Source organism: Pomacea canaliculata, linkage group LG4 (assembly GCF_003073045.1).
Source record: "Pomacea canaliculata isolate SZHN2017 linkage group LG4, ASM307304v1, whole genome shotgun sequence".
NCBI classification, from domain to species: Eukaryota; Metazoa; Mollusca; class Gastropoda; order Architaenioglossa; family Ampullariidae; genus Pomacea; species Pomacea canaliculata.
Window position 1 is genome coordinate 5,918,582 of NC_037593.1, and position 21,854 is coordinate 5,940,435.

Genomic DNA, 21,854 nt, shown 5'->3' on the forward strand with positions numbered 1-21,854 from the left:
CTGCCAAACCGTCTCCATGGATACCAAACCTAGTCTCAACTCACCCTAGTAGCCAAGCAAACTGTCTTCATTTCCAGTAACTTCATCAACTCGTGTTCTTTCCTTTTTGTCTTTCTTCAGAATGACCTGAGGCAGGTCCAACCACGTAGTCTACACGTGAACTCCAATGACAGTTGTTGAAAGCATCCCGAGACAGTTGAAGGTATGGATGGAAAACGTTTTACCTTTCCAGATTTTTTTTTTTTTATTTAGTGGAATAGTTTCGAGAGAATGTGAATGCTGCAGTGAACATGGAGCATCACGCTCATTCCTGCCTCGGGGTCCTTCAGCAGCGCGGCATAACTTCAGTGGTTAGGGTTGCAGTGCAGCGGTGACTGCTGCTGCAACGGTGTACGCTCCTGCAAGATGCGGCACTGCAGCCTGCGGACACCATTAGCTGACGTCTGCTCTGCTCCCTCTCTCCTCCATCTCTCCCTCTCTTACTCTCTCCCTCTATCGCTTCTTCTCTACCCTCTCCCTCTCTCTCCCCCTCTCAGACTCCAGCGCCCTCTAGTGCACGGCCGGCCGGACCGTCGTCACTGCGGCTACTCGCCGCCCGTCGTCAGGGTGTCTGCGTGTCTCAGTGACCACGTGTAGCATCCCCACCGTTCTTAACAGGGCAAAGTGCGGAAACCTCACACCTCAGAAGTGCCCCAAATCCCACTTTACTGGCATTGGTTTTAGAAACAAGTCCTGGCATTGGTTTGGGAGATGGACTTGGACTCGGTTGACCGTCGTTTCCGTCCTCAGCGTTCCCCCAAATAATTTGTTGTTTCCTATGACATTCGACCACAAGTTTGGTAAACTTGGTCAAACATTTGATGACATAAGACTGGTTATTTTTAGTCATGGGTGGTTGTTAGTAGATAGTCCCATGCTGTACTTGTTTGTTTACCACGTGTGATATACGGAAGAGTGTAAGAATGTCGCTGTTATCACGAGTTGTAGACAGAAGTGTGTTCGAGGGGTAAGAATGTGTTGGTGTTACCACGTGACAGGAGGACAAAAACTGTAACACAACCTGCGTGACTCAAAAGATTAAATGCAAACGCAGACCGTCCTGGGAAAGTCGATGTACCATTCCCCCGATTCGTCATTCCAGCCACCCGCCCGCCCTCCACCTCACCCCCCAGTAAAAGAAATGAAAGAAAACTGCCCGCACGTGATTTCCTGCTTCTGCCTCTTTAGGACGCAAGGCGCGTTAAGACTTTTCTATGTTCCCCCCTTACCAAACACTCCCACCCACACCCACACCCACACCCACCCACACCCACACCCACACCCACCCACACCCACACCCACACCCACACCCACACCCACACCAACACCCACACCCGCTCTAATCCACTTTCTACCGCGTGCAGTCAAAGACGTGAGGCGGGCGACAAGGGGAGGTCTACAGCCCTCCACTAGATTCCAGCCACAGGGTGAGGCGTCACCCAACCTTCCTCTCACCCTCCTCCAACTCCCCACTATCCCCATGGCTACCCTCCCTCTCCCTCAGCCGTTATTGACACGTAGTCCGCACGTCCGACGCTCTCCTTACGATGAGCAACAATTCATCCTCTCTCCGCCATTTTTTCGGTTCGTTTCCTTTTTATTCTGCTTCGTTGTCGTGATCTGTTACACAAGTAAGTTTTTGTCAGTGTAGCAATGCCAAACGATAATTCGGTCATTAGGAGCTGATGGCCGTGAAAGACTGACCGGTCAGGTTTGTTCCTCCCCTCCTCTCTCTCACTCCGTCCTTCTGCCCACTGGCTTGACTAACACGGGTCAGTCTTGGAGTGACAGGCCAGGCCCTAAGTTTCCAAATGTTAGGGGTTGTCACCTCCATCTGAGTCATCGTTTGGACAAATAGGATGTAGTCAAGGCCCTCTACAGAGCGAAGGAAGCTTCTTAACGACCTCATTAACTGTCAACGCAAATAACTCCATTGTTTTCTTACCTTCTGTCTTTTGAAAAGTTCTTCTCAAGCCTTCCATTCTCGATGTACGATAAAAGTTTTCTCAGCTAACATGGCTCTGAGAATAGATCAAGTCCGTCTGGGCAAGACAATGATAAAATAGCAAATTCTGGCAGAAAGCTTTGTTGATGTTGTGTACTGTTGGTGTGGTGAGATTATTTGATTGCATCTTACCTAGCTTTCTCTTCAGATTTTCTAGAAAAAGTGAAAAATCGTGTCTGCTCGCATCAACTCGCTGCTGGCAGTAGGTGTACAGGATGGAGGGAGGTGGAGGCTTGGCATCAGATCGAAGGGATACTGCAGGTGGCGCTGTGCCCCACACTGGAGGCCATTTTGTTTCGGAAATCCAGTCTGCCAGTCGTTCTACCCGCAGACTACAAAGCTTCTCCTGTGCAGCCACAGGTTGGAGGTGTGAAACAATAATAAACAAAAATAAACAATAACAAACAACACGGTTTTTGATGAAAACCAAGCCTTGATCCCATCACGTGACGCCAGCAGAAAGGGGACAGCACTCTGCAGGAAGCTGTAGATAACACCGTGTGTGTGTGTGTGCAAGACATCGTTTTATGGGAAGAACATTGAGTTTCCCCGCATGATGCCCCCAGAGACACTCAGCCTGCCCCTGTAGTAGCCCTATTACAGACTAGTGTTGTCAGCCTCACATCACCCAGAAGGAAATAACGGGCTGCACGTGGTGGGAGCGGTTGTCGTTCTCTCGTCTGAGAACCAGACACCTGTAGCGCCTGAAGCTGTCTCGCAAATAATTGTCTTTGTGGCAAGACTTTCAGACGCTCAAATGGTATACATCCATCAGGAATGTGTCCTTGTCCCCCACCACTTCCACCTCCAATCCACCCCCAATACATGTTTCACCAGTTTCACTATTTTGTTCTTACTTTGTGGTCCTGATTGGTTTATTGGCATTATGCAATCTTTAATTTTTTTTTCAAAAGTGACTAGGCAGAAATGGCCAGTGTGCTTCGTTAACTAACTAATTATTCTTAACTCTCGATATAAACACTTCATTATTTTCTCTACAAAACATTTATTTTTCAATTTATTCTCCATGTGTTCTCCCAGCTTTCTTCTCCCTTGTACGAAGGAACATTTGCAGTGAGTTTTGCTCTTGTCTCTTATCCATGATCTTGAATTTTCTACCCTCAGTTTTAAGTAAGTTTAGAATGCTATCGTCTGCCGTTTGTGAACATTTCCTTTCTGGGTGAAAAACAAAGAAGCTGGCATGTGAAGTAGACCGATTTGTATCATATATACTTATTATATAGCATCGATATTCTCACATATACACATGACAATGGTTGTCTCTTCAAAATTGGATGAAAGTCTGTTGGCAGCCAAGAGGTCTGCCACATGTGTGTGGTCACAAAGATCCGAGGGACATTTAAAGAAAGACAAACAAGAACTTGGGGACCTAAAGATGGCGCCACTAGCTTCTGTTTGCTAATCTATTCCTTAACAGAAAAGAAGTCCAGGATGGAGTATTTTGAAGAAGACATGAGTTAATCTTGCGAATATCTTTTGTAGTTTATATCTCCAAAATATAAATGATGATCGAATAAGTCTACTGCTGTCCTTTTTTATGCCTTTGATAGTTTATCATTTTCTTACCCAGACGGACTTGCCAAGACGGTCTGATCTGTTCTCAGAACCATGGTAGTAGGACATTTGTATCTTACATCGTGAATGGAAGCCTTCAAAAGAACTTTTAAAAAGACAGAAAGTCAGAAAAACCTAAAGCAAGTGGAAATCAAGGTGATCAAGATCAGGCTGAATAATGATGATGACTAGTTTCAGTTCACATCCTTGAAAGAGAGGTTGATGGAGAAAGATGATGATGTCACGGGTGTACTGGGGCTGCAACGGGCGATGTGTCATGCACGCTCGCGATGTCAACACAGAGTGATGGGCTGGGTGAGTGTGGAAAACATATCAAACAAATAAAATCTGCAGCTCACGTGAAGTATTAGTGTGTGCATCAGCAAAACACTATATCATTGACCGAATTCTCACAACTATGTGTGCGTGCGTGTGCGTGTGCGTGTGTGTGCATGTGTGTGTGCACTTTTATCGTGTTCATTGCTTTTTTCCCCTCGTCAGAAATCGGTCTACCACGCAAAAGCAATAGGACTTCCCTTCTTCCTTTTTCTAATTTGTTATTTTGTCACAGTGTCTTTAGAAGTTAATTTCTTTGATCATGTGATCTGTAGGTAGCTATTCTCTTTTAACCCCTTACATAATGTGAACCAATATTTGGTTGAAAGAGAACATTTTTGTGCGTCTTGTTCGACTCCCTGACGACCTGCCCCTTGAAACCTTCTTGTCTCTCACTATTCCAGTTCAGTAAACTCGTTTATCTTTCCTAACTGCTCGGGTTCATAAAAGTCGTCTTTGGAGACTTCTTCATTTCACGTGCTGTCCAGTTTCTAGACTAAAACGACGGCCTCCTGGTAGACACCCGTAGAAAGACATAACAGCTTCGTTTTAAACTTGCCAGTCACTCCTGGAGTAGTCTCCCCTTCTTTGGAAGTCTCCTGTGGGGAAGGTGGAATCGAATTTTTTTTTTTTTTTTGTCATTTATTCACTGTTTGTCATGTTTTGTCCATTTGAGAATGAATGCTACTTAATCAGATTTTGTCATGCTCCGTTTAAACCTGGGGATAAGAGTCTAATTCCACCAATAATCGGAAACTGATGGATAGACCTGCTGGCTCTGCTTGGTATCGGCAAACTTCCATATTGGATCTCGTTGTATTTTCCTATTTTATATAGTTAAATTGTCATTTTCTCTTTTTTGTTTCCTTAAACTGCTTCAGTTCTTTGACTTCAAAGCTGAGAAGGAGGATGCCAATCTGTGTTCAATTCTAGTTTATAAGACATGAGGATGATAAAGATGGCTGTGGGATTTCTTCAGCAAGTTCTATTACAGGGTGCAAGATCTATCCAACAGGTTTAAATTAGTGAATTTCTTAGTTGTATGATTTCTGTTGTTTTCCATGGAAATCCCGCATGTACCCAGGGACACGACATATAAAATGGCCGCCTATGTGTGACCGAGGTCTGCACTCACATGCTACATGTAATCTTGCCTCACCCTTCTCACCCCCAATTCCTGTTAGCCATCAGTATATCATCCTCATCATCACATTACCGTGGAAGACCTAACTTTGTGGAAATGTGTACTTACTAGCTGTAATGTTCTTTCGTAGATGCCATTTCCCATGCCCACCAGCGCCCTCTGGAGCCCAAACAAACAGCTGCCATTATCAGGTTGCCATTTATATTGGTCTATAGATGCCTGTCGGACATGTGCCAGTGTTTGCTTTCTCATTAAACTTTCTGCTGACACCAGTCCTATTGATCAGTCCATTCCTGGACACCGTCTCTTCCGCAGACAACGAGTTGCAGTGAACCATCAGTCCTTGTCCTTCAGCATTTGTTAAACAAAGGAAATGTCTAGTAACAGTAGACATTGTGGCCTGCAGTTAGGGCTGAAAGGTTCATCCTGGAAATTAAGTCTGGGGTGTCAACATTTGGAAGCGTTAAGTAGGTTAAAAAGATTGATGACCAGAAGGCTAAAAGGTCAAGGTTCTGGGAGGACGAGGTAGACTTTGAGAAGGCCGATGTGGGAAGATGAGGGGAGGTTAGTTGTTGCTGTGTTTAAGAGGGAAAGTGTTTCCACCTACAGACGATTTTGGAAGGTTATTGTTGAGAAAATTAGTTTTCAAAGTTAATATTAAATAAGATTTTTATTAGGTGCTGAGAAGTTAATACAGAAAAGATCGCGAACTGAGAGTCAAAGTGGAATGTTGACAAGGCTAGAACAGTGCTTGAGACAAATAATCTGAAAGATAACAATTCTTGGCTTTGACAACATTAACCTCCATGGTCATTGGTTGGCTGAAAGTTTCATCTTTTCTTTAATATCTTAGAGAGACAGTAAAGAGTCCCAGAGAAAGTAAAGATAGCAGAGGATGATAAATATTTCAGTTTATTTACAGAAAAACGAGGCCAGACGCAAGCAATTGTCCAATTTTCTTGTCCACAATGAAGCATAGAACCATAAACAACCACAACAGATAAACAATCGACTGCGCATGCGCAGTGCTGTACGGCCCCGGATGTAGGTCACGATCGCCAATGATTGTAAAACTCTCGAGACAATTCATCTTCATTCTGTTCCTGCAGTTCCGAGAGTGAAGGGCTCCTGACATCTGTGCTGGGGCTACAGGTCGCTGTTGAGGCTGTTTTATTAAAATTTACTAATGATAATTAAAAGTAAACAGAATCTGTGACGCCGCTCTGAGAAAACATGTCCTTCATGTTCTAGCAGCTTTTTCCACCGGACTCCATATGGGTTAATTCTAAGTGGAATAAATATCGTCTAGAATGTTTTTATCACAAAGATTTCTTTCGTGAGCCCTTTGTAGACTGCCTGTGACAGTTTGTTGAAGTGATACACCAAAGCTACGAGACCTTCTCTTGAATCTGAGGCCTTAATTAAGAGGAAAGATACCTTTGAACCTTTGAACCGCTCTGTGTGTCGTGGGGGGGGGGAGTTAGAGAGAGAGGGAGAGAGAATGTTAGAGCTATAATTTCAGAGAAGATCAGGGCTGTTACATATTAACAAGTTGCCTGCTTTGCATAAATCAAGCAACTCGTTCTGATCGGACTTCTGTTTTATTTCGTTTGCATTTTCCAAAGCCCAACTCTGTTTAAATACGAAAAAAAAACCCCACCAGGAACCAATATTTTACCATAAAAATATTTATTCTCGCCTTTCTCGCTGGCCAAGAATCATTTTCATGCTTTGTAACGAGTATCCAGGAATGGTCCCTGCCATCAGTCGGATCTGTAACCTGACCACGAATTTCATCTGTCTGACCTGTAAATGTGTGCTCTTCATTTTGAAATGTTAGCTGCTATCCTATTCCAGTCTGTGGCAAGACTCTAGCTCTTGCATTATTTGGTGAATTATCTCCCTGTCTCCCCCAGAATAGCAACTATTCACCACGTGACTCTCTTAATGCGATTTCTAAACGACAGCAGGAAGCAATTTCTAAATCCGGTTTCTAATTAGACCTAACTAAAAATAATCTCTATGGTCCAAAATTCTCTTGAGAGGAAGCCCTATTTTCTGCTTTGGAAACCGAGGGGACATCCTCAAACAAAACCTCCCGCCATCATGGTCTGCTTCTCTTACAATCTCTCCTCTGTTCTCTTCACTGTAACAGACAGAAATGTACCCATACAGGTACCCATATCGGTATGTTTATTGTGCACTTGATAGATTAGAGAAGGCGTTGTTATGTTTAAAAAAAAAGCTGGTGTGTCTGACTTTTATTATGAGTCATGGCGGACGAATAACGCCCTAACCGCCAAAACACGTCACACCAACGTACAACACTTCCAGCAGCCTGTAGACAATGTGCTTTAGTTTCTAAAGTAACAAGTCTCACTCTCACCAAAATAAATCAGATTTAATCCGTTGTTTCATCAACACAGCTGTAATTAGTTCATCTAAAATGTCGCTCATTACTTAGTTTCAAAGAAGCCTTACTCCTCTCCTATCCTAAGATCGCTAATTAAAACTTTTCAGACTTCTTTCTAGGACCACCGATGTAATTTTTTTTTTTTTTTTTTTTTTTACTTTCTGCGTCGTCTTTATATGAAGCCAACGGTCGAATGTTTTGTGTAGGTCGGAAAGGACAAAGGGAAAATCGAAGCTCAGACAGTTGAGATGAAATAACTTCATTAGAGGTAAATGCGCAACAAACAGGTAACAAGAGGAGGCGGCGCCTTTGATTTTCTCCAGCCTCTCGAATGAATAATCAGGATCTACAAGATGCCGAACCTCCTTAAAGCAACCAGATATTGAAGATTTCCTCTTTGAGAAGCTCGAATAGAACTAGTAGTTAAGTGTAATTGTCACAAACCTATTAGATATACACCTAGAAGAAAGAAAACAAGATGGTTATTGCGCTTTACCACATTATCAAAGGCAGGCTCAAAGGGTTTTACCAAAAAAATAATGTTGCAAATGATGATGATGGTGCTGATGATGATGGTGATGATGGTTGTGATGGTGATGGTGGATGGTGATGGTGGATGAGGATGGAGGAGGATGATCGATGATCGATGATGATGTGGAACTGGTCTCAAAGTTCATCGCGGTAGTGCAACTACAATGTATTCGTTTTGAGAAGAAGGCGAATGCCATCAGAGATGCGATCTGAACCTCACCATTGCAGGAAATCTTTCTAAAATCAATAAGAACATTCTGGTTGCAAAAGTTATGATGACATTTGTGTGGAAGCTCAACTCGCGATCTCTAGTGCAGTAGCTAACATTGGCAAACACAAATACCATTCCATCCGCACAACGGTTTCTACAGCATCACACTAACGGTCATTTGTCAGGCTTGCTTCCTGCAGATGCACCCTGGCAGCCATGTCAGACATGCGCACGAGGCTTGCTGTAGCAGCTCATCAAATTTTTCTGGAGCAATTGCAGAAAAAGAATCAGAATCTGAAATGGACGCAGCTGATGCATACACTTAAATTGTAAGAAATGAGAAAATGACTCAGAAGAGGAAGTAGAAATAAACTAGTCCAAAAAAACTAAGAATGACACAGAAACACAAATCAATCCAGGAACGAGGAAGAGAGAAAAAGAAAAGATAGAGAAAGAGAGTAGGTTAGTAAGCAGGAGTAGTGCTCACTGACAAAATGCGTTTTTAACGAATGTTTCAACGTATTCACGCTATAAATAATTGAGAAAAGAAATGAGCTGTTATCTACAAATGTTAGTGACCAACATATTTTGTTTTTAGTGTGAATGTGTGTGAGAGTGACAGCTTTGAGTGACGTTGCAATAGACTGAATAGACCAACGTGGAAAGAGATACGAGGTCTGTCTGAAAAGTAACGGGACTAATGAAAGTTTATTTTTATGGAATTGAAATAATTTGTTGTGATGATAGTTCTGTCACTTTTCAGACAGACCTCGACAGAAAACTGACACATCCCTTGCTTCTTCCTCATCTTTGTGTGTGATTTTCCACTACATTCGCCATTTGCATAAACAAACTCCTATGCACCCACAATGCACTCAAGATTTAATAGACTCCACCGCTCCAGACTTATCTCTCCTACCTCATCTTCTCTTTCTTCTAGGGTTGGGGGACTAGGGTGTACTTAAATACGTGTGTCGCTTAGTCACCTCTATCTTATCAAAGTAAATACTAATTCATCAACCTGTTGACCAGAGACAGCGGGTCGTTTCATGCTCAGTTTATCTAACACTCGCGAGGCTCTGAGCTGTCCTTGACGAGTTCATTTGTCTTAAAGATGGCAGACAACAGAAATATTACCAGCAGCTGGCTGTAATTTTATTTTTATGTCACTTGTATGGGGATTGGGGGACAACCAACATTCTATAAATCGCTGACACTCAAATGATGGCCGTACACAATGGCGGTGTCGGCGAGGGGGTCACCGGGGTCACAGCAGCGATACACCACAGTGACGTCACGAGGCTAACGGTGCACCTCGCCCACGTGCTGCTGGGTGTTGGAGGATCGAGGAATGGTCTGGAGAGGGGATTCTTTCTCCTTCAAAAGGGCTCCTACTCAATTATTCCACACCGGAAAAAACCCGTAATTCGAGTTTACAATGAACAATGGAGATTCACAAGTCGTGACTCAGGCTCGTCTTCCTTCGCTATCTCTGGCCTCAGTACTTTTCCAACCTCGTTTCCGCCGAACATTCTACGGCTGAGCAATGTTCACCAAATACTTGGTTTCATGGTTAACCCTTTTCCCCTCTGACATTCTCATTCATTCTTCCATACATGCTTTCTTCTCTTGCAGTTCAGAAGTAGCGAAGGGGTTAAACTAACCTAAACCCGTGGAGGCACGGACTGGTCCGTGGCAATCATATAAAAATAAAGGCTTCCCGATAAATAAATCATTTCTTGTTTCCCAAGACTTCAGCCCGGTCGGATCTTCACCTTCAGCTGCGTACAGAGGTAAGGAAGATGGCAGGCGAGGTGAAGGATGGTATGGCGGGTAGAACAGACTATTGGACTCAGGGTTGAGTATTTACATAGTTTATTTACAGTAAAATAACTACAGATGCATAAATAACTAGTGTTCTGTAGATATCAAACTCTACATCTGTCTATCGTCTGCCCCACCCTCCCATTTCTTCTTTCTGCAAATTTTTTGAAGTTATTTTATTTATTTACAAATTTATTTGGGATGACATCGCGACAAATAAAATGTTATATAAACCCCTCATACTGGACCTAAGTTTCGCCGGGGAATATGATGGAACCATTCATCAGTTCTGAATTTCGCACACCTGTGCCAGCAGCAGACAGGAAGAAACATCCGGAGGGAAAAATGTACAGTCGTGTTCGTTTAATGCCACTTGAAACTAAAACCTCTATGGTAGTGTCCATTTATTTTATTCAGAAATGTGAGAACTAAATGTACTTTGAATGGATCTCTGTCTGCAAATCACGTGCTTTCAATGTTTCTCGTCCGTTGATTCTCGTCTTGGGAGAGGACTTGCCGCCAAGTGATGAGGTCGGACACGAATCTCCTCTCAGCAGGCGACGAGTCTGTCACTCGGGTGGCCCCTGTACACAGGGTGGTATATGGAACCGACAGTAACCTGCGAGAACTTTGTGGTGTTGTTAATTCATGCTTAGTGAAGCTATTATTATTTTAACACTTACCCCGTTACTGACCTGAGAATGAACCGCATTGGGTAACCCCTGACCTCCTTATAGCGTCTGGGAAACAATTGTGTTTGTTTGTTTGTGTGTGTGTTTATGTTTTTGTGTATTTTTGTTTGTGTTTGTCTCTGTGTTTGTTTGTTTGTTTGCTTGCTTGTTTGTTTGTTTGTTTGTTTGTTTGTTTGTTTGTGTGTATTTTGTTTGTGCTTTTGTGTTGGTGTGCCTGCATGCGTGTGTCACACGTCAGCGATTTCTCAGTTATCGCACAGAAAAAATATCACAGCCATTAGAAAATTCTGAGATATATTTCATGATTATTTCAAACACTGCTCCATTCTGAGACTCTAACTTATCTTCAACGCAAAAACCACTGGGTGCATTCAGTATGAGGTCGTTGCTGTTGTATGGGTACCCACTTGTAAAGACACGTACCTACTTGTCTTTAGTCTATAATATATAGGCAGTAGAGCAGCTGATGCTTTCCGCTCGGGTCAAGAACCCATGCAAGAAATATTGATGCAAGATAATGTCAGATGAATCACTTGTATGTTCTAATCATTTTTTTTTTTATTTCCAGCATGAACAAAAGAAGTAAGGCTGGGGAGGTTTATAAAACGGCTCGTTCTCCCAAAAACTGATCACACGACGGGTTAAACGCACACAATGGCGGACACGCGTCTGTTGGTGCTTCTGTCTGTCTGCTCGTCTGCGTGGCTTCCTCTGGGTTCCTCCAAAGGCATGCTGTACCCGCAGGACTCCGAGAGCAGGGTGGTCAAGACTCTGGATGGCATGTGGCGATTCCGGGTGGACACATCGTCGTCCCGCAACCAGAGCTTCGTTGATCAGTGGTGGACACGGCCGCTAGCAGAAGTCAGTGAAAAAATAGAATTTTCAATTTGTTTACAATGTGCTTTACTATGGTATTTTTACATGTTTACTTTTAAAATTAATTTGACGATCTTTTTCCTTTCCAACCAGGATGTTTACAGCATTATAAAAAACTTATCCCCTTTTCTTAGTCTGCGTGAATTCATCATCTTTAAATGTTTTGTGTAAACAAAAATTTGTCGGTATTTACTGCTGCTTACTATACTCATTTTTCGTTTGTCAAAGTGCAAAACCTCTCTCTTCCCCCTTTTTCTCATTTTTTTCTTTCTTCCCCTCTTTCTCAATCGCTCACCAATATTTTTATTTATACCCCGCTTAATGTGAAAAGAGAAAGATGATGTCAGTCAAGCACCTGCTGCAGGCAACAGAAGAAAGTGCAGGGATCCGTGTAGGCAGTCACGCAAGTTAGATGCTCGGGTCTAGCAATCAAATAAAATTCATTTACAATAATTATTATTATTATTAGCAGCTTATAGTTGACTGCGAGGCTACCGGCCCCTGGTCGCTAACGTTTGTACAGTGACGTCAGAGATCCTCTAGAGCTCCGGTCACGTGCGATGGTCGTGTCTGGAAGATGTTTCAAAGGCGAGATTAAAGTGGGAGACGAGAAACAGAGGCAACATTAGAAAATAAAAAACATGAGAAACATTTCAAAAAAGTATCCCAGAAGATCCCAGCGGGATTTGAGGCAGGAGGTGTGTGCAGGCTGAGGGACAACCCTTTGCTTATTAAACTTACAATGGATTTGATGGCTACCTTAGAGATAAATTGGAGGATATACTTAAAGGTGAATCGATGGGTACCCTGATGTGCACCTGAATGATACACTTAGAGGCACCACAAAGATGCATTAGTGCAGTGATCGAGCAAGTCTGTACCCGACAAACCCATCTACCCTGTCTTTGATTCACTAAGCTGTGGGACACTTGGCGTTGAAATTTCTAACATCTAGAGGTCGATTCCTTGTCGCGCACTCCACAGAGATGCTTGGTCTCTCGCAACAAGTGCGCTTCGTCTGTTTTTCAGAATACGATGTCACAGAAAGCAAAGGGAAACCCTGATTTTTATAAGGGATCGTAATGTGACAATACAATTTTCGGATTTCAGACTGGACCTGTTCTGACCATGCCAGTCCCATCCAGCTACAACGACATTACTGTTGACAAAAGCATCAGAGACTTCATCGGATGGGCTTGGTACGATAGGCAGTTCTTCGTTCCAGAGGAGTGGGCCAACCAGCGGGTAGTTCTCCGATTTGGGAGCGTTCATTATCATGCAATTGTGGTGAGTTGAACTTGTCTCATAAAACTCGACTAGAACCTGAACTTTGCTGCTCAAAGATAGATTCTTAAAGACCATATATATATATAGTAATGCCACCAATTTGCAAGGCTAGGCTGAAACGCCATGACAAACCTGATCTAGGGTAAAACATCAGCAACCCACTAACCTTTCCTGTACAAATCTGTGTTTGCTTTTAAAGTTACATGTCACTGCTATGTATTCTGTCAGTATGTCAATAAATATGTAATGACACGTGTCAATAGTGTGTTTTGTCAGTGGTCAATGGAAGCACGAAGTGACACAGGTGTCATGTATATTGGCAGTGGGTCAATGGACAGTATGTGATGACACATGTCGGCGGCCACCTTCCCTTTGAAGCTGAAATAAATGGGGTGGCGAATTTCCACGGAGCAAATCGGGTGACCGTTGCCGTCAACAACACCCTTTCTCCCACCACACTGCCACCCGGATCTTTGACATTCGGGAGCGACCCTCAAAAGTGAGCCATCCATCCGCATCGGAATTTTTTTTTTTTTTTTTTTTTTTTTGGCATTTTGTGTGGAAAGTGTCTTTTGTTTTTCTGCAGGGGATGTTATTGTTACCTCAAGGTTTCTTGATAAGCAATTTTTTACATGTTTCCTTAAGGTTTCTTGAGTAGCCTTCTTCTGGTCTGTGCAGGTATCCTCCAGGCTACGTCATACAGGAGATGCAGCACATGGACTTCTTCAACTACGCTGGCATTCACCGCCATGTACACCTGTACACCACCCCACGATCCTACATCGACGACATCACTATTGTCACCTCATTTAATAATGTTGGAGATAGTGTGGACGGTATGGATTGGAAGGGAGACTCCATCTTTTGATTAACGTGCAGCTCTCTTTTCACAATCTTTTGCAATCACTCTCATTCTTCCATAGTCCACTAACATCATCATCTTCAGTTACATTGCTTAGTTATTAATTATGTATGATGAGATCCCCCTTTCTGGCCATGTCCCAGCACCTCATTGTAATATCCTACTTCATTTTTTTTTTCATTTTACACTGTCCCATTATGTCCTGTGCAGGTATTGTGACCTATGACATAACCACAATGGGAGGTCAAGCCAGAGCAGCAGGAGATGTGCAGGTGGCCATAGTCAACAAGGACGGGACGGTTGTAGCGCAGCAAAGCAACCAGCTTCAGGGCACCATCACCATCACCAACGTCCACCTGTGGTGGCCCTACACCAGCAAGCCCAGCAACCCCGGGTACATGTACACGCTTAAGGTCAGAGTTCTCTTGGCCGTCATTGCATTGAGGGTCACACGAAGGTTACAAGAATCTGAATGGCTAAGAAATATTTGCTGAAAAAGTGGGTGGGAGAGGAATCGTAACCCTTGCGCATATTTCCCTTGGTCCATAATAAAGTTCAGGTCGTGAAAATTGAAAAAAGTGATGAAATTGAACGGGTTTGCCATGGAAACGAGATTCGCCCCTGTTTCGTGCATTTATTGGCATACAGGACACATCGTTGAAGAATTTCAAAACTTTCTAGCAATGCTCACAAATTACACCTGCTACGGGATCTGTATTCCTTACTTAATTGAAAAGGAATAACTTACAGTGTCTTTACAGCTTATATTTCATATTAAATGTAAGTTTTAAAAAAATCTTCCTACTACCTACCTCTGACCAACTACCAATTAAACAAAATATTGGGAATTTTAAAAAAAAGACCCAACACAAATATACAAAATATGTCAGTACCGTTACTGTTCTCCAGCACTTTACAGTAACCGTAGTTGGTTCATGATTGATGGTTGATTGTTGATTGTTGATTGTTGCACTGTGAACCCGTGACTGGTTGTGCGTATGCAGGTAAGCATCTCCGGTGACGTCTACCGTCAGCCGTTTGGTGTGCGGACAGTCGCCGTCACCGACAGCCAGCTGTACATCAACGGTCGTCCCTTCTACTGTCTGGGTGTGGGCAAACACGAGGATGCAGATGTATGTATGTTAAGTGTTTGTGTAACGCATACAACTGTTTATGTGCCGGAAAATTGCGACAATAAAAATTGTTTATTCACTCAGTTTAACTGGAGAAGGTAGTAACAATAAGAATCTTGTACCGAACTCACTAGTCATCTGGAAAAAATTACCTAGCCCGCTGGACCTCTTAAATTAATTTTGAGCCTGATTATGTTTTTCCCCTATCGTCAGATTAGAGGCAAAGGGTTCGACTATGCTCTGACTGCGAAAGATTTCAACTTGATGAAGTGGATGGGCATCAACTGTTTCCGCACATCTCACTACCCGTATGCAGAAGAAATCATGGACCAGGCTGACGAGCAGGGAATCGTCGTTATCGATGAGTGTCCAGCGGTGAATATTATAAGGTCAGTGACGAGACATCTTCAGTTTGGGCATTTGAACCGTGTAAAAAAAACGTACTAATGCACTCCATGTCTGGAGTATCATCTATAAAATTGTTATATAATCCTCAAATGACCTTTCAAAGTACGACCAACAGATATAAATATACATAATTTTCAAAGAGTCGAAATATTAAAATTGTAAATGAATTAACTTGATGTGGTGCTTTATTTTCATTTTCATTAAATAAACTGCTGATTCACGTATCAATTACCATCAAGACGGTCATTTCCCCTCATACCTTTTTTTTTTTTTTTTTGAGTGATCCACGTTTTTATACAGGCTAAACATTTTTTTTTCATAAACAGTGCTGCGAACATGGGTCCTGCCTCTCTGGCTCACCACAAGGAGGTGATAACAGAAATGATACAGCGTGATAAAAATCGACCCTCTGTCATCATGTGGTCAGTAGCCAATGAACCCTCGTCAAATCTTCCCGAGGCAGAAGACTACTTCCGGTACGAATTTATACCTCACCTTCATTTGCTGCTTTTCTCATTCCTTCTTTCCACTGAGCGTTTTGTTCTATGTTCCTTGATATAACATGACTGTGTATATAACACAGCAAGAATTTTGTTTAAAACCTTTCGAAAAGGATAATGTTTAAATCTGTTTAGAGGTGATCGTGGTTTGTAAAGAGACAATCATCTCTACTGACATCAGTGATTATACGAGGTGTAGAGGGCTTTCAGTTGGTGTAGTAGTGAGACACCACGTGACACCATCTTTACATCTGCTACTGACTTGAAGTAATTAAAGCTTCGCCCGGTAATCATTACTTGATTTCTAATGACTTGGGGCAGTCACTTCAAACACCAAGCATAAAATTACTCCATGGGCATATTAAACTGTAACCGTCTGCAGTAAAAGTGTTATCTAATTTCGTCAAAGCTGGATCTGTGCAGCCGCGGCCTTTGGTTATTTTATCTTATTTTTTTATTACAGAGGGAAGGTGTAGAGGAAATTAAATATGTTCAGGAGGTCATGCCATTTTTATTGTTGTCACCGTCATTTTAAGTCGCACCGTGTGAGTCTGGCATCTCGTGACATGGACCCAGCGGTGGTACTGGGACCTCGTTAGAGGGTCATTGAGTCCTGCTTCTTTTTAAAATCGAATGAAATGAAATTTCTGCAAGCTTAAGTTTATCTCATTAAATCTGTATTTTTATTTTTTATCCCATTTTTCAACAGAGATGTGGTAGCTCATACCAAAAGCATGGACAGCGCGCACAGGCCCATCACCTTCGCTTCCAGTGTAGACTCCAACAGCGACCTTGTAGTGAGTGTCAGAAGGTTGTTTTTTTTCTTTGTGGGATCATAAAGGTGGCAAAGCCAGAGTGTTGCATTCGGTTCTCAGACAGATGTCTATGGTACAGTTGTTGCGTTCACATGACGCCTGGGGAAGACGTGCGATCTGCACATCATTAAAATATTTTTCCAGATGTATTTTATCTTCTCTTATTTCAGTCTCTTAGATAGCTATATTTAACAGCGACTCTTCCCACTCTGTCTCAAATTTCTTTGTTGACAGACGCCGACAAAGACATGGACAGTGATGTTCAGATGACACCAATCAACATTATTGTCATTAGCTGTTACAGTCAACGGTCTTCCTCTGAAGATTTGTGAAACTCTCCAACTCATGTTTGTATTACGTTGCAGGCTCAGTTCGTTGATGTAATCAGCATTAATCGTTACTATGGATGGTATTCGGACACGGGACACGCGGAGGTGATTCTGCTACAACTAAGCACCGAGTTAGAAGCCTGGCGAGCTCGCCACCGAAAGCCGATCATTATTTCCGAGTATGGGGCTGATACTATTCCTGGACTGCACCAGGTTAAATATATTTTTACTTCATTCTCTTTAGGTACTTGTCTATCTGAAGGCCGGGCCAACAATAGGATGGCCAGGTGGAAACACTAAGCACGAGGTTAAATGGTGCCTTGAGAGTCTAGTCTGTAATTAAAGTAGAGGAAATTTAATATCTTACTGCTAGTGATGAACCAGCTTCTCATCGCTGTGGTTATCGAGGTCCTAATGGCCGAAATTAGAGTTGTCTGTAGATGATTTGTTTTAGTTTTGGAGTACTTGTACATACATTTGTGGGAACTTTCATATTTGTTTCAGTATCCAGAGTTTGTCTTCTCAGAAGAGTTCCAGACTAGCTTCAGTTCCGAGTATCACAAGACTTTTGACAAGTACCGCTCCCAATTTTTGGTAGGGGAGATGGTCTGGAATTTTGCGGATTTCATGACTACACAGGGTAAGAAAATGACTGCGTTTCATTCTTACAGCAAAGCAAACAAGTTGTTTTGAAGACTCGAGGAAGGAAGACAATAAAACTCTGCTGTACAAAAACATAAACTGTGAAACCTTCTTATTTTTTTGCCAGGTTACTCTCAAAACTATTGTTGTATTCATCCTATACACTACAAATACAGCTCATCTATAAAAAAATCTCTAGAGACAACTTCAATAGTGTTCTTATACTAACATAGTTGCCTATGATTATCAGGTATAATGTATATATTTGACTGTCACTACCAGGCAGGGCTTGGTCAGCTTCATTACAATCTTATAAGGGACCACCATCACCAGGTGATATGAACTGTTCCGCTCTTTTATAAGCTTATGGGCCACCATCGTATATGCGATCCGTCTTTGACCAAAAGAGCATTAAATCAGCGCATGACCGTGAATTAGAGAGCTTTACTCTGATTGTTTATTTAATGATCTGTACATGTATTTCTTAACATTTCATCCAACATCTGACACGTGTTTATCTATTGAGAGACTTATTTATTTGTTTGCAGCTATCATTCGAGTCGGAGGAAACAGGAAAGGGGTATTAACTCGTCAACGCCAGCCCAAGGCAGCCGCTCATCAGTTGCGTGCCCGCTACGTCGCCATAACGAACAGCACACAACTCAGCAGTTGAACAGCTTTGTGTTGGCTAGACGTTTAGAATGAACAGAGATCCCTTTTTATAATTCGATCCTTCGAAATCTACTACTTTGTACTTCTAAGCATTAGCGTCTCCCAACTTCTAGTTTCGACAAACATTTAAAACATTTCTTCCGCGTAATTTGTTTCGCTTTTTCATATCATGATATACAATTCCAGAAATCTCTAGATCCACTGTCAAATGATGAGCCTTGGTTATTATAATTGTGTTATAGCCCAGCTTATAAACCTTTGTCAAACAGTGAACATATTCACTTCCCTGGAAATGACACGATTTTGTTTAAACAAATCAAACTCGGACTGACTCAATGGCATATCGTGATAGATAGAATTCCTTTCTATTTTTGAACTACAATAAATCACTGCAAAACTAAAGCACAGTCTTATATAAGAATTATATTTTGTTGCTATAATTAAGAATGTGTCTGGTGATATTTTTCCGAGTTAGGATAATTGAACAGAAACATATCGCTCCGACTACGAACTTCGCGATTCAACTTTCCTGGCGGTGACAGAACGACCCATTCCACGAGAATAGCTGAACCTGATCTATAAATAGACTGGTCACGTGATCACATGACAAGCTTCAAACTTCAAAATGGTGGACGGGTGTCGGCTGCTATTGCTTTTTGCATGCATTTCAACGTTATTTGATGTAGTTTTACTGAAAGGTATCCTCTATCCTCGAGATTCTGAAAGTAGAACGGTTAGAATCTTGGATGGCATGTGGAATTTCAGAGCAGATGCGTCAACGTCACGAAACCATGCAGAGTTTTGTGGATCGGTGGTGGGCAAAACCACTTCGGGTCTCTCTTCTCCAAGAGAGATGTTTAAAATATTCTCATTTCGGCCTTTCAAAATCATCGGCAAAACTTCAGTTTAAAGTAACAGAAGTACGATCCCACTGAACAGAAGGAAGTGCATGGGTACTGCCAGTGATCTGACTTCACTAGATCATGCAGACGATAAGGATAAATTAACGGTGTGTTGTTGTTGCATATTATTTACAGACACAGTGCATAAAATTGTTTTAACAATTGCACAGTAACTCTGTATTTGCTTTTCTTGTGCAGATGTAAAACGTGTATAGATAGAAAAAGAAAAGGAGTTTTGACACGGCAACGGCAGCCGAAAGCTGCGGGTCATCTACTGCATCGAGCACGTTACCTCTACTTGTTCAATAACACAACTCATTCCTAGCAGGTTTTCTTGTTCTTAGCAGGGTGCCAATGTTTCTTCCATTTTAAATTTTTCTATATAGTCTTGCATTTTTATTTTATATAAACAGAGCGGAAAATATTTGAGTGGTGGGTGAAAGCCAGGCTCATTCATATTGTCTAAAAGCTGTCCATTGTCATAAAGGCCAAAATATTTTTGCCAATTACTCTGATTCAATTTTTGGCATCATATATTTGTGTACAAATGGCTTCATTTGACTCATTTCTAAGTTCCATCAAATAATTCTACTTTTAATCTTTATTGCAGGATCATTAAGTAGCTCAAATGCTACCCTCTTTACTTTAAATTAATAATTATTAGCAAACTGCATCTTTTCCTTTTTAATTTGTCAAGACATGTTTGTGCACCACTTTGAAATTCATGACATTTAGAACGGCTTTTGCAAATGTAAATGTACCCAAAACAAGTTTATTTTTGTATCGTTTTAAAATGGGGAACATTAATTCTTCGAACTAGGTCCCAACTAGAAAGGGATGCCCAGGACCGGGTCCGATGGCGGCGTGTGGTTGCGGCCCTATGCTCCACTGGGGGCGAATAGGACAGAAGAAGAAGAAGAATTCTTCGATGATTTGTTGCAATATTCTGTACAATTCTAAAGTGCATTTCCAATGTTATGAGAGTATTAACGCAGAGGTTGTGCAATTTCTGCCAAACTTTTACTTCTGATTCTTTACCATGTATGAATGCCAGCTAATAAAATTTTAACTATGATCAATAAAGTGTGTTAACAGTGGTGCTTTGTCTTTCCAAAATGTGGATGAAGTACTTTATCTGCATCATCAAGAACTGAATACTTAGTGTAAAGATATCACTTTAAGCCACTCAGCACTTTAATCACGACTGCAGAGCATGAAAATATTCTTTTGTTCATTTTATCCCATTAAATAGCTGTCGATACATTCCCCATGTCATCCACAACAAGGAGGTGGAAATTGTCCCTGCTTTTAAATACCTGGATACCATCTTTGATAGGAGGTGGAGATTCGAGCCCGACTGGCGAAAGCCAGCCAGGCCTTCGCCTCACTCAGGAGCACATGGAAGGCAAAAAACATCAGCCAGAAGATCAAACTGAGAATCTTCAAGTCAAATGTGATCAGCACCCTCCTTTACGGATCAGAATCCTGGAAGATGACCAAAACCATCAGTAACAAGCTTGACGTCTTCTAAAACAGATGCCTCAGGCGCATACTTAACATCTTTTGGCCAAATACCATCAGCAACGAAGAACTCCACCGAAGAACTGAAACCGAGTCCATCACCACGCAAGTTCAACGAAGGCGTTGGCGATGGATTGGACATGTGCTCCGCCAGCAGACAGCAGACCTTTCCAGAGTCGCCCTACGATGGACTTCAGACGGCCGAAGAAAACGAGGCCGCCCAAAGGAAACTTGGAGAAGAACAGTGGAAAGGGAGATGAAAGGAAAGGGCTGGACATGGGGTCACCTAGAGCGGGTTTCAGCCGATCGACATCGGTGGCGGACTCTGGTTGAGGCCTTATGTGCAACCTGATGCACGAAGAGGAATAGATAGATAGATCTTTGATAGGAGACTTTGCTGGGACTCCAACACTCAAGCTGTCATGAAGAAAGCTCAACAGCGCCTTTTCCTTCTTTAGAAGCTGAAATCTTTTTCTCTCTCAGCCTTTTCTTCAGCTCTTTTATAGATTGCACTGTCCTTCTCGTTTATCTGTTTTAACATCAGATTATCAGAACAGGTCAAGAGAAGCTTACATCATGTTGTATCCAACAGCCCGAGTCATTGGGACAGCCTAGAGTGCTCTTCATACTTTGTATAACAGGCAGACACTTCTGAAAGTGTCTGAAATCCTTCGTGACAGGCATGTCGTCAGAAGAATTTTTCAAACTCCCATTGGGCTTCCAATTTTTGTGTACCTGCATGCAGGACCAGCTGAGGCTTTGTGAATGTTGCTATGTTTGAATGAATGCAGCTGTCCGAAACATGAATGCATGAGTTTGTCAAATACGGATAGGTTATGGTATTGTTTTGTGCTTTCACCTTGAGCTGCCCTGAATCGCCCTCTGAGATAAATTGTTATCTTAATGATCTGTGCATCTGTGATATATTTTAGCACCTGATTACTACCTTACTGATCACACCCATCCTTGTAGGCATCACATCGCTTGCTCATTCAAACTATGGGGTGCCTAAAGGCTTTGTTCTTGGGCCTCTTTTTGCAGTGTATGTAGTAGCAGGTGTACTATCTAATTCTAATCTAAAATTGGACACAAACATGTACATCACAATGCACAACAGGCAATTGCACCAGGGTGAAA

At 42.2% G+C, this 21,854-nt stretch overlaps 1 protein-coding gene across 2 annotated transcripts; it reads left to right on the forward strand.

The window, feature by feature from the left end:
- Positions 1-78: 78 nt before the first annotated feature.
- Positions 79-20,292, forward strand: LOC112561259 (beta-glucuronidase-like). 2 transcript variants are annotated; one of them, XM_025233624.1, is made up of 13 exons: positions 79-202; positions 11,339-11,631; positions 12,757-12,933; positions 13,257-13,432; positions 13,612-13,769; positions 14,006-14,208; positions 14,800-14,928; positions 15,142-15,317; positions 15,663-15,812; positions 16,546-16,633; positions 17,017-17,193; positions 17,485-17,620; positions 18,171-20,292. In XM_025233624.1, exons 2-13 carry the CDS (start codon positions 11,425-11,427, stop codon positions 18,293-18,295), a joined length of 1,902 nt encoding a protein of 633 aa, XP_025089409.1. In that variant the 5' UTR covers positions 79-202; positions 11,339-11,424; the 3' UTR covers positions 18,296-20,292. The 2 variants fall into 2 exon arrangements, with proteins under 2 accessions (XP_025089409.1, XP_025089408.1); XM_025233623.1 differs by lacking the exon at positions 79-202 and adding an exon at positions 9,956-10,047.
- Positions 20,293-21,854: the final 1,562 nt, after the last annotated feature.

Bases quoted from the DNA above. Each gene is read 5' to 3' on its own strand.
- LOC112561259 (XM_025233624.1), top strand. From the start codon at position 11,425: ATGGCGGACACGCGTCTGTTGGTGCTTCTGTCTGTCTGCTCGTCTGCG. The intron at 11,632-12,756 runs GTCAGTGAAAAA...TTCGGATTTCAG, and splicing joins GGACACGGCCGCTAGCAGAA to ACTGGACCTGTTCTGACCAT. The intron at 14,209-14,799 runs GTCAGAGTTCTC...GTGCGTATGCAG, and splicing joins GGTACATGTACACGCTTAAG to GTAAGCATCTCCGGTGACGT.